General features: G+C 33.0%; 1 protein-coding gene across 1 annotated transcript in view; it reads left to right on the top strand.

Annotated features, from left to right (window-relative positions):
• The window catches only part of LOC145266444 (uncharacterized), a 174,950-nt gene that overhangs the window by 130,377 nt on the left and 30,813 nt on the right, over positions 1–13,760 (top strand). Inside the window, exons 21-24 of the mRNA XM_080122153.1 lie at positions 1,571–1,702; positions 2,489–2,668; positions 6,473–6,580; positions 10,648–10,776. Of these exons, the coding sequence (XP_079978279.1) occupies positions 1,571–1,702; positions 2,489–2,668; positions 6,473–6,580; positions 10,648–10,776 (549 nt within the window). The remainder of the gene's footprint in view (positions 1–1,570; positions 1,703–2,488; positions 2,669–6,472; positions 6,581–10,647; positions 10,777–13,760) is intronic.

The raw sequence follows: 13,760 nt of genomic DNA on the forward strand, positions 1-13,760 counted from the left end.
CTAATTGATAGAGCTACTAACCATTAACTTGATGGTTCAATCCTAGGCTTGGGATGGATGTTGGTCTAGCCACACTAAAGAGTTGTGATACAGCAAAACAGTGTTGATGACTAATATATATATATATATATATATATATATATATATAATGTTAGTTTTTTTTCTCAATGACCAAAAAAAGAATCTGTTCACACTCATAATCTTTTTTATTTTGATGAATGCCTATATTTTTTTCCTTTTCACCTTATGCATGTTTCACAACCTATAATGAAAATATTGTCCTTGGTTTTGATTTAATAAGAAACTTTGGATTGAAGAGCAGCCTATAAAACCAACAATATTTATGTTATGGGTTGCAAAATGTACATAAGATGGAAAGGAAAAAATATATAGGCTTTTGCTGAAATATAAAATAAATAAAAAATTATGATTGTGGATGGGTTCTTTCTTTTATTCATTAGTATTCAGCTAAATTGTATACTTTGAAGTCAGAAACTTCATTGAGCTTTTTATTTTTTTTAAATGATTTGGACAATATCATAAAGGATATATACCTTAGAATATATATATTTTTATATGAACTCAGGAATATATATATGTATATATATATATATATATATGATGGTGATTGCAGCGTCTTGTCAGACGAGTGCCATTCCCTCAGACACTTGAAGTTCATGAGCCCAAAAATGACGTTTTTTTTTTTTTTTAAGTCCCACCGGTGAATTCACACACTCAAGCAGGCTTGACACTGAAGACGGTCATTGAGATCAATTATTACATGCTTCCAACATTTCAAGCCTCCATGCGTCACAACTTTTCCATTGCCACAGGACCATTTTTATAGACAAATGCCTGAGGGAGTATCTATACAAAGATGGTGTTACAGAGTCTTAGCTTTGTACGACAGCTAAGTCTCTCTCTCGGTTCAAAATGTTGAGATCCAGCAACAAGCAAGAATAAGATAGCCAGCAACAAGTTAAACTGCAGACCAGCTTAATGCGGGTACTGGTCTCTCGCTTTGTTTTTTTTTTTGTCTCCTAGAAAGGTTGCCTTCACCATGTCTTACGGGAGCCCTCTCCACCCCAACACACACATACATACACACAAACACACATGGTGCTAGTTGGCCATTGATCCCGAAAAAAAAGGGTTCATTCGCCCTTTGGAAGACCTGACACAATATATATATATACATATATATATATACATACATGTGTATGTGTGTTACCATTTAATTTTGCTTTTTCAGTCCTCTTCTTCTCACTCTGACATTCATTTAGATTTCTTTTTTTTTATTCTCTCTTAATTCTCTCTATAAGTTCACCTTTTATTAAGTGCTGGAACATGCAGAACACATGTAGGATAACAATCAGTGTGATGTTTCTGAATTTTTGAGATGAGGATTGATAATTTGTATTATTTGTATTATTTGGACTACTGTTCTCATCTTGAGTGTTATTTTCACAACGTTTCGACCGATGTAACCTCTGATCTTATTTAGGAGAGTTTTGTTGAATTAAGGAATCTTTCTGTCAAACTCAGGAATCTGCACGAATATATCTTTCAGGGAGATGTCTATGCCTTTGGCTGTGGCTATTTTGGTCAGTTAGGACTTGGACATGTACAAAAAAGATCACTTCCCACACATGTCCCACTCCCGGAAAAGATATTATTTGTAGCCACTAAGTCTTTCCACTCGGTGAGTATTTCAGTTTTTTCTTTCCAATTCCAAATTATCTACATTCAATATGAGAGGCTGAAGCATTGTGTAGGTTTTCTTGTCTCTCTTTGGTTTCTTCAAGATATAACTTGGTGTGTCTATACTAACATAATATATATATGTGTGTGTGTGTGTGTGTGTGCCTGTATGCCTGTCAGTTGTTTAGCGAATTCATGCTGGTTGACATGAGATAGAGAGCTGAAGGTTAAGTTCTCCGATTTGCTGACTAAACTCTCTATCACTTAACAGCTTGACCTACATTTTGACTAAGATTACCAGAAATCCTCAGGGTAACTTGGAGCCTCCATACAAAGGCACATTAATAAAATTAATCCCAAGTGAGGAAGTTGATATTTATTTCAGTACAGTAAAGTTATTTTATTGATTATATATATATATATATATATATATATTTCATTTTGTTTTTACTAAAAGATTCATCAAATTGTTTTGATTTTGCATGCAGTGTGTTTTCACTATTTAAATTGATGGCAAAATCTGTTGATCATAATCACAATTCAGAAAGAAATTTGTGACTGACCATACCATTCAACATTACGTTGTCCTGAGACACGTCGACCACAAAATTTATCTGAGTGGTTATTTACTTTAAAATCAAATGTCAAAGATCAGATATGTCTCTTAGGAGAATCATCTCTCTGCTCACATAATAGACAATCCTGAAAAAATAAAGGAGGTAAAATATCACAAAAAATTATGTAGTAAATCCTAATAGCTTAAAATTTTTTATTTTTATTCCTCCAGTTGGCAGTTACCCAGGACAGTAATGTCTACATGTGGGGTGTCCACCCTAATGTTGTGCGATACACAGCCCAGATGAATCGAAGGTCTCACCAGGGTCCAGAGAGCTCGGATGAAATCAGTGGAGATCACCTTAATCCTATTATGGTAGATACATCTAATGTGGCCGGTAAAATTATTGAGGTAAATATCACGGCATGAAGATCTTGTGTATGTATGTACATCTTCTATATAATAAAGTAAACTCGTTTTTTTCCCCCTTGAAACTACAGTGACAATAGGAAAAATAACCTAACATTACCTATGGCAATCCTTTACACTAACCACTAACAGCATGTCCAAAAATGCGGTTATATTTCAATCTTGTTTATAAATTACGAGCAGTATTACCCAACCTTGCTCGGAGTTTGCTTTGATGCCTTTTTATGATTATTTTAAAAAAAAATTATTTTAGTAAATTTCGGTTATATTGACACGTTACTGATCAATGAAGCCTCCGCACAGTGGATGCAACGTACCAGCAACAATCCAATTTCTTTGATTTGTCTTAGCAGCTATTCTTCCAGCTAAAAACCAACTACTTTGTTAAAGTTTTGGGGGCCATGATTTCTTGAATCGTATGTGAAAGAACCACAAGATCAACATTGGCTATCTATTCGTAAGATTTTATGTCGCTGTGTAGTTCTACAATTAGTCAACTGTGTTGAAAAATTTCTTATCTTATGTTGCCAGACATACTACTTGTGTTTGGTTGTTGTGGGCCTATGTTTCGTTAAACCGATGTACAGGAAACCTCTGAATCACATTTTCTCTGTGTAGACTGTTTTGTAATTTCTTCAGGATCGGTTGCTTGTTCAATGGACATTCAAAAACAAATCTAATTTACTTTTGCACTGAAAAAAACACGTCAATTTTCAGGTCTTATAAAATTCTTTGCAGTTAATGAAAAAAAAATTAAGAAATTTACGTGCAGAGTTTGAACCTACAGGCCCTCTCATGCACAAAAACCTGCTATCAACTTATCCACAGTAGAATTTTCACATCCTGTTGTTCTATCATTGTTGCTAAGTGACAATATGGAAAAATGGCTTTACCAATGATAGATAAATTAAAATAATGGTTTTGATTATAGGTAATTATAAGGGATATTCTGAGGCAAAACTTAACTGTGATTACTCCCAGACTTATACACTAAAGTTCTGTAAACTTTAAAGAAAATCTGTTCAGCCGTTTCGGAGTCTATAAGGAATTAACTCGCACACACAGAGAGACAAAGTTGCATTTATTTATATATATATATATATATATATAAAGAGAAAATAGTTAATAAAACATGTTAAAAAATCATTTTGAAAAAGAGTTAAAAACATATTTAATCTGAAAAGGAAACCCTTAATAAGTGGATAGTCGTTAATCCACGGAGTTTCGAAGAAATACTTTCCTTCTCATCAGAGGGTAGTAATTAGCAAAATGCGGGATCGGATTTTGCATGCAAAAGTATTTGATGAAACTGCAAGTAAGTCAAAGATCTTACTTGATAACAAAAAGTGAAGCAGAGGGAATATGGGGAAGAAAAAGGTGATTTCACGTGAATGGATAGTCTGGTGGAAGGTAAATTATCCAATGACGGTATAATCATGAATAACAGGTGGTGGATGTGCTCTTTGTTTATTTTAGCATTATGTCCAGTTGTTCTGAAATTTCTACTTTTCACTAGTAATTAACAGTGCTGACTCTGGAGAGGTGTGGTTGGATTTTGTGTAATTTTTGCCATAAAATATTTCACATGTGAGTCACAGCATTATCAGTGATGTTTCGTGGTATTCATTGAAATAGATGAACAGACATCATCATATGTATATATATATATATATATATATATATATATATATATATATATATGAGCAAACAGTTAATAAAATATGTTAAAAAACACTTTGAAATGAGTTAAAAACATATTTAATCTGAAAAGGAAATTCCTACCCTCTGATGAGAAGGAAAGTATTTCTTTGAAACTCCGCGGATTAGGACTATCCATTAATCTAGTGTTTCCTTCACTTGCGTTAAGTGATCTAGTGTTGAGAACACAAAACCTTAAATACAACATCGATGTGATCCAATGCGAATCTCAGCACTAAAAGATGAAAAATAAATGATTCTTTAACTGGTAAAAATTGAATGCAGCCAAAAAAAAAAATAAAAAATAACCCTATGAAAAGCTAATGGATATTTTTTATCTTAACTTTTATGATTTTTGCAGCCATGTGTACAAGTATGTTTTTTTTCATGTATGCATGGTCACTGTTTGTGTTTTCGTGGATAGTGTCAAAACAAGAGCGAAGGTCAATAGAGAAGAGTTTGCATACACATACATTTGTTCTCAGATAAACACTTTATTGAAGACAAACATTAAAAGCATTAGGGATCATGTAAATACAGTAGAACCCTGGCATTAAAAATTAGTAACAAAATACAATACAGTATATAGTACACATGTATATAATCAAATAACATTATAAATAACAGGATAAGCCAGGGCAAATATCATAACCATAATAACCTAAAAAAGCTGTGTCTTAGGACCACCGTATCCTGGCGTTCTACTGTATTATGCATTATAATATGCAAGGCAAAAACAATAGATATATATACTAAATAAGAAATACAATAATCTCTCTAATGCAATGAGAAAAGAACAGGATCAGATGTAGTGTTGTGACCCTTTGGGCTGTGATCATAGTGTAGTATCTGTGTTAACTGTGACAAGCAGGGCCAAGGGTCAAAACATTATTATTATTGTTGTTATTATTATTATTATTAATTGATTTGAGTGACAGTGGGTCGCTGGATCAATTATTATGATTAGAAAAATAAACAATTAAATTGGGAAAAAATGATTGACATATAATAAATAGCAAAAGGAATGTGAAAATAGAAAATAGATGTAAACATGATTTTGGTTTGCATAAACAAATAACTAGATTCGGGTTACATCAGCTGTTGGTTTGAGAGACATAATGAGATACATGATGATATGTAGATTTGGGGAGATTCTAAGCAGTCGTTAGCTGGACATCAGAGGGAACGGACGACTCAAGAAGGGAATTGGTCTCTCCATGGAGCAGGGGGCGGCGTTATTTCAGGCAGCTAAGATGTAAAAAACGTGTAATCTCTGAAGATGCCGGCCAGATCATGAAAATAAATGTTTGTAAATAATTCGATTATGTGTTGTGTTATTACATCTGTTAAAAAGAACTGTTTGTCTACAACTGTTTCGATATATCCACATTAATCGTTTTCTGTTAGAACTGTTGCATAAATGTCAAATTTACACACTAGACGATCAACGAAATGATACGGCGTATATACATACATGCATTTGCATATACATGAATATACAGATAAAATATAAAACCCAACTATTCAACATATATATCATTATAGAATGTATTCATACACACAATGTAACCCAGAGATAGATGACTGCATGAGTAATGAAAATCTAAGTTGCTTCCTTTGTGTTGTATGTGTCTGAATATATCTCTGACTGCTATTAGAACATGTTAACTAGAGACTAGGAATGCGAAAACATGCTTTCAAGAGTAGCTAAATGAAGGATCTGCTTTGAATGACAAGCCAGAAAGAGAACAATCATATTTTGAATTTCCCACATGTGGACAAAACCGGTTTTCTTAATTTCAAAAGAGAAGAGTGACTTCAGAATAAAGTCAAGGCAGATAACGCTGATAAATTTAAGCACTTTTTTTTTTTTTTTTTTGCTTTTTGGTTGTACTTAATATAAATAATTATTTAAGAAAATAAATATTACAACTATTGCAAAAGCTTATCAAGAAATAATTACTTTGACTGCTATTAAGCCTGGAATGTTAGCATTTGATGACTTTGACACAAAAGAGGATTTCTTTGTATCAGGTATTAAATAATATTCATAGTCAATACTTGTTCTATGATTTCTTTTAATTCTAGGTGAGTTGTGGGAACTACCATTCTATTCTACTAACCTCAGACGGCACTGTCTATTCTTGGGGACGGAACACAGATGGACAGCTTGGTTTTATATCGTATCAAAATGTTGTAAGTACCTTATAAATATTTTCGCTTCATATATGTTGTAAAATTTTCTTGTTAATAATGACAATATTGCAATTTTGTTAATGTGAAAATTAAAAAAAAAATGCAGCAAACATTGATGTTATTGTTTTTTACTTTCCGTTTGCAAAATTTAAGCATGTTTTGAATTTTGGAGATGAGGATTGGTTATTTATATTATTTGGATTTATCAGAGTACATCTTCATTTTCACAATGTTTCGGTCGATGTAACCTCCAACATTCTTCAGGTGTATCTTGTCGAACTCTGGAATGTTTCTGTCGAACTCGAGAATTTGGACGGAATTTTGAGCGGAACCCTGTATTTACTTCACTGGGATACACCTGAAGAAGGTCAGAGGTTACATCAACTGAAATGTTGTGAAGATCACACTCGAGATGAGAGCAGTAGTCCGATAAATCCAAATAATATGAAAACTTAATTGTGTTTTGCAAAGCAAAAACAAAAAATGTTCCTCTCTATAAAAAACTAAAAAACAAAACAAAACTCCATGAATAAATATTTATAGATATAAAGAACTTGAAGCAGAAAAAACATTTAACAAAATTATTGAATTCAGCATTAAATAATGCAAAAAGAGTTGATATGCCATAAAACAGGCCAAACAACTATTGCATTTTTGTTAATGTGAAAAATAGTTTATGGTATTTCGTTTCTACCTTTTCTAATGAATGTTTGTCTGCTTATTATTTTTCCTGCCTTATTAACTTGTTTAACTTGTCAATATGGTTAAAATTTTAACTAAAAAATTCCCTTTTATAGATATAAGCTCCAGTTCATTGTGTAAAATTTCAAATGTTTGAGTGCCAGTAGTGCTAAAAACCCATCTTAAAATAGTTATGATCTAAGTTATGACAAAGGAACCACCACTTTTGTCTTCTTAGTTTTAAGTTATAAAACCCAAAGGCATAATTATAAAACCATTTCCCTATGATCAAAACGTGTTCATAGTTCTGTGAAAAAATGATCGTAAACAAATGTAAACAAAAAGAAAAATGACAATGCTCATCAATTAGTGCAACATATAATATTTATTCCTGAGCAAGAACTTGCTAGGAAATGATATTTGCAGGAGAATGCATAGTGGTATGTTTATTTACCTCCTTTGCAGTTTTGAAAAGCAAGCACATTAGGTGAAGTGCACTTTGACCTACTAAAAATGCTTCTGCATCCTTGTTAGCATTTCTTGGTATAGGCATCTCGGGCAATTATCAATAAACTGCCTCAGAGAGAGGGTAAGACTTGGGAGGGATGGCTTTCTAGGACTGGATAGAACCATACCTCAGCTCAACATGAACAAAGTCAATATCGGATTGATTGTTAAGGATATATTTCTGACTGGTACAAACAATATTTACTCGATTCATTCCAGATAGTGGTATAAAAAAGTTCAGTTCAATGAAAAAAATTTGGTAAGCGATTAAATTAATATCTCTCTTGATAAGAGTTTTATTGAGTGTTATATGCACTTGGATGAAATGTGGCAAGTCTATTCATGCTGCTGCTGCTAGTTTGTTACTACCTTACAGTTGGTGATGATGATGATTGGGTCTTGACTAGCATGTTGTCATTGCTCTTGCTATTATAAAGAAAAGAATTAAACAGAAGTGGTTGCTATTGTAGTTAGCACTACATCTTTTTGATGGATGGAAGAAAAGGTTGGTTATGAGTAGGGAGTTTAATTTTGTTTTTTTTTTTACATGGAGGTCACCACTTATCAAGGCCCAGAAGCCACTCAGGGATAAGGGTTATTGTGTGTATAGTAATCAATGGGATAGTATCGTAGTAATAGTTAATATTGGAGATTTGATAAAGTGTCATTACTTAAGGGGCAGTTCATCAGGAATTTGTTTGTTGGACTGAAGACATCCAAGTTGAAATGGGAAAGGAAGCGGCAGTGAGTTCCACAGGCGTGCAGTTCTAAGAAAGAAGCTTTGTTCATGGAATCTACGTTTTGATTTAGGCACAGATAAAGAGTGGGGAAAATTATTGACAGTGGTTTTAGTTAGACGGGTGTTTTTTGTGAAAGATTGGCGAGGGGGGGGGCAGAGAATGGAGCTCAGACGAGCACTTGCCATGGAAATAGCGATTTTTTTTTTTTTTTTTTTTTTTTTTTGTGCGAAAATATCAGTCAAGCGTGTTGTAGTTTCATGTGACGATGCATGCATCTTGGATCAAACTGATTCTGCTTTTTGCACCAGTGCTTTTGTAGATAATTTTGTAGAATGTTCTAGATTTGAAAACTTTTTGATGTGTATTTCTTTGGGTGATCAATCTGTCTGCATGGTGAACGTACATATACATTCTTTTGACTTTCTATCTTCTAAGTAAGAGCGACTCAAATATTTACATTATTTAGAAAAAATAAGTTAATACTAACAATCTATTACGATTCTAAAGTTGAGTTTATCAACATTTCCCTAAGGGTTTTTTTTTTCTTATATATTTTAATGTCACAAAATAAATGCTAGAATATACTTCGATTCTGAAATTGAGTTATTTTTGGAAAGGCATCCATTTTAATTTTTCTATCTAGCCATAAATTGTAATTAACTGAGCAAGTAATCGATCTATCTGTTAGCTATGTATTTCCCTCTCTCATATTGGGTGTTCTGTTAACAGTTATCTAATAGTTTGTAATGACTGTGAGAACTTGGTGAAAGAGTTACCCTTTCTTTACACTGAAAACACAAAATTATAAGAGTATTTACTTACATATTTTCAATAAGAATAATATAGAAGTATAAGGAGACTTAATATTTTTAGTTATGCAAGAAGAATTTCTCTTTTTGGTCCCCTGACAAAAGGAGGGTGGACCTGTAAATTTACCCTTGTCTGTTCATCCGTCTGCACTTTTCTCAATAATTGGAATTTAAAAACATTTTGGCACAAACATAAAACATGATATAAGTAAAAAAATAGCAGAACGGATTTTTCAGGTAAACTCCGGTTGCCTTTTGTGTTAAAATGGTCAAAATTACACTTGTTTGCTTATTAAAAAAAAATTGATGCCTTGGATTTTTATAAAACTTTTTTGAAAAGTTTTAACTGATTTCTATATAACTTTGTTTGTCTATACTTTGTGATAACTCTTGGGTGTGCCCCAGGAGCTCTTTTAGGGCTAATATAAACACTCCATTTTTGCTACTATTTTACCATAATTGTCTAAAATTTTCTATGTATGTCTATTTAGCAGTTTTGCATGGTGCGGAACTCAAATTTAAATATACTAAGGCCTTGGACTTTTGGGGCTAACTAGGAGGGGGGTGGCAAATGATGGAATTAGTCATTTCTTTTTTTGCATGGCGCAGAATTCAAATTTACATATGTTAAGGCTTAAAACTGCACCGTTTGTTCATTTTCACCAGGATTTGACGTCCTCTGGGGACTTTTGGGGCTAAATGGGGTGGGTGGGAGGAGGAATGCTCTCATTTACTGTGCACTCACGTGGGACCATGCATGCTTCACTTGTTTATTTTCTTATTTTGTTCTTGGTGGGGATGGAGCATTATACTGGATGTCAGGCATTCACCTGCTACCTCATCCAACCAAGAGATCTTTTTTAAGATTCTAACTGCACCTTTATATCAATGTTCATAGATCTTCAAATGTAATCAAAATGGAACCAATAATGGAAGTGGTTGGAACTCGAGGAGGCACAGATAACAAATAACTTTCTTAGAACTGCACGCCTGTGGAACTCTGTTCCGTCTGCCTGCTTCCCTCCTGACTACAACTTGGATGTCTTCAAGTCAAACGTAAACAAATTCCTGATGAACCGCCCCCTTAAGTAGACACTCTAAAATATCCACACTAACGTACTGTACTTACAATAACCCTTATCCATGAGTGGCTTGCGAGCCTTGATAAGTGGTGACCACCTTGTAAAAAAAAAAAAAAAAAAAAGACGGGGATATCGGTCGGATTAGAAATATAAAACATTATCATTTTTTATGATCGGGGTAAATTGCTTATTTGTTCTTGACCATCTCTTACTTCATTATGACTGTTTTTCTCTTTCTTTATTTGCAGCCTTGTCCAACTCAGGTAACGGCAATCAGTGATACCAATATTGCCCACATCCATAGCGGCTCTGATTACAACATTGCAGTTAACAACAATGGAGAACTCTGGGGATGGGGTAAAAATGATTGTGGACAGGTAAGTTTGAAGTTATTAATGCATGCAGATAATTGTTTTTTTTTTATTTTATTTATTTATTTTTTTATTTTTTATTTATTTTTTTTTTAATTTAAAAAAAATTTTTTTTTTTACTCTTATTCACCCCAAACAAGGAATATTGCCACTTGAACGTAAACTATTGAACTATTTAGGACCGTGTCTACAGAGACACCATGAAGAGAGTTGAATAGCAGAATGCCTGTTTGAATGACATTTAAATTTCAACATGGTAGTACAGTCAGTAAAGCAGGAAATAGAGAGGGAATTCCAAAGTCTAGCAGTTCAAGGGAAGAAACTATTAGAGTAGAAGATTTTCCAGCCGTTAGGAACCTCTGCAGTGAAGGGGTGGGATTTTGCTGCTTGTTGGATTAGTTGGGGCAATTACATCTTTACCTACAGTTAATCCATCATGTTTCTCTTCTGGATACATAGGTTAATTGGATATTTTCTAGTTATCTTAAATTTTACTGTCGCCTTGGTGACACTCTGGCAACTTAGGGGATGACTTAAACTATTAGGCACAGGCAAAAATGGGCGGACAAAAATGGGGAATCAGTTTTGAAAGCCGATTTATCATAATGTTTTTTGTAGGTTACCGATAATTTTTGATTGTATTTGAAAGATTAAGGACTAAACTTAATTTCCAAAAGGAAAAAAAATATTTGTACACCCGAAAAAAAAAGTTATGAAAATGTTTTTATGGCGAGCTACCCAATTCAGCTAAATTTTGAAGTTAAATAAATTCATTGTAAAAATCCTTTAAAAGATAAATATTAGTTTTCTGGGTCTATTTCAAAGATAATTAGTAAAGTCCTAAGATATTGAATTAAATAAAAATAAAAAAACACCTTGTTTGTACAAAACATAAATTAATTAGCCCAAAAACCAAGTGATTCTGGCGTTTGCAAAACGCAACAAACTAAAATTTTGTAAACACAAAAATTACGAAGGCCCAAAATTTCAGGCAGTCAAAAGACTGTGAAAATGACGTCATGTAATTAAAAGGGAGGAAGTTCTTTTTTTTTCCCAGTCGCGCATCCGTACATTCCTTTTCTGAATGTTTGTATTAATTTTTGAATTTAATTATTTTTCTATGTTCCTATTTTTAAATTAATTTTTTTTTTTAATTATTGTTCAATATTATATAAAAAAATATGTTACGCTGAAAGTTTCACATTCTTGCGAGCAAGGAAATTATTAAAATCTTGCATATAAAAATTATGCGAAACACGTAATTAAAAAAAAAGTAGAAATATTTTTTGCAATTAAAATTTTTTTGTGTGAAAATATTAAATAAGCAATGCTTAATTCAATGGTAATATCAGTAGTTTGAGAAATTCATTTTTCTTTGAGTTATATCGAATTCATTAATACAGATTTAGGGACTTTTTTTGTAATGTTCCTATAAAAATTATTTTCTTTTATTTTTATTGTTACAAATTACGATACTTTATTTATATAAAAAAAGCAAAAATAAAGTTTATTTACTACTGAAAATTATAACTTTAGTAAAGGTATTTTTTGTTTAAACAAAATAATAAATTTCCACTAGGATTTAAATAATTAGTTCATTATATTCCATGATCATTATTTAATAAATACTGAAAATTTCATTAAAATTGGTTAATCTCCTGATTTTTGATGATTTTTTTTAAGTAAAGGGAGGGGTCAAAATGTTTATACATTTTGAGCATCGGCATTCATTTTACCCGTACCTATAAACTATTAAGTACTTCTTTGTCAAATTGAGATATGGGTTTGTCCTTGAAAATGCATCCTCTCAGACATTACCTCTTCCTTCAGGAAGGGGTATTATTGATGATTACCTAAAGCTTCCTTACTGGGGAATGCCGACAGTCCATTCTCAGATAGTGCCTTTTGGGAGAGCTAGTTTCCCCTCATCTTCTGACCTTTTCACATTTTACTCCTATGGAAATCAAATAAATCTGGACAGATTTCTTTGTTTGCCTGTGTGCTTCAACCTTATAGACAGCCTATAATATCCAAGCTTTTCTTTCTAAATATATTTGCATAGCAATAATTAAAACAAAGGTGGTTATGCTGTACGGCTGGTTTATTCTTTTTAACGTTGTGATATATACAATGTGATGTCTAGTGGTTAAAATGTTTTTCTATTGTTGTATATGTGTATATGTGTCTCACGTATAATAAAACAGTTCATTAACATTCAGTGTGTAATGCACAGGCAAAGACCATCCCTCTCTCCATTGTGTCTTTGTCTCATTAGTCAAGTTTATCTCCCTCCGACGGACACTCGACAACAATAGTTTATATATTTTATATAACTTTATTGTTGACTTCCCATCGGAGCTGCTACATGTTACAATTTTCTACATTAAGCTAAAGTTGTGTTTCACCAAGCTTCCAAAACACGGAGACGATATCTTTCATGCTAACTTGTTTAGCATTTCCAGTCTGATTCCAAACTCTAAACTGAAGACGTTTCAATTATACCAGTCATCATAGGAGCAACTGGGCTTATGAAAAAGAACTTTAAAAAGTACATAGCAAGCATACCCGGTGAACCAAGTGCAAGTGAAATACAAACGATTGCACTGAAAGGGACGGCTAGAATCCTGAAAAGATCTCTTGGTTGGACTCACTAAAATAGGGGTAAATGTCAGACATCTGGTTGGATGTCCCATCCCCTAGAAGAAAAAGTTCAAGAAAAATGAAAAAAAAAGAGAAAATTATAAATATTACCAAGCTATCTCGTTACGTCATTAACTCCACATGATTAAGACACAAATCGGATGATCTACCTTTGTCTCGTATTTTGTTTGTTCTAACATTCTTTTTCACCAAATTAACTTTTCTGACCTGTTGGTGGAGAATCAGAATACGCCAACTGAACCCCCATCCCCTGAAAAAAGTAAAAGTCCCTCAATGGGGCCACATGTTAATCATGGATGGTGTCCCGTGATACATTGGGATGGAATCCT

This window comes from Euprymna scolopes, chromosome 1 (assembly GCF_053919585.1).
Source record: "Euprymna scolopes isolate OS-2025 chromosome 1, ASM5391958v1, whole genome shotgun sequence".
In the NCBI taxonomy this organism is placed as follows: Eukaryota; Metazoa; Mollusca; class Cephalopoda; order Sepiida; family Sepiolidae; genus Euprymna; species Euprymna scolopes.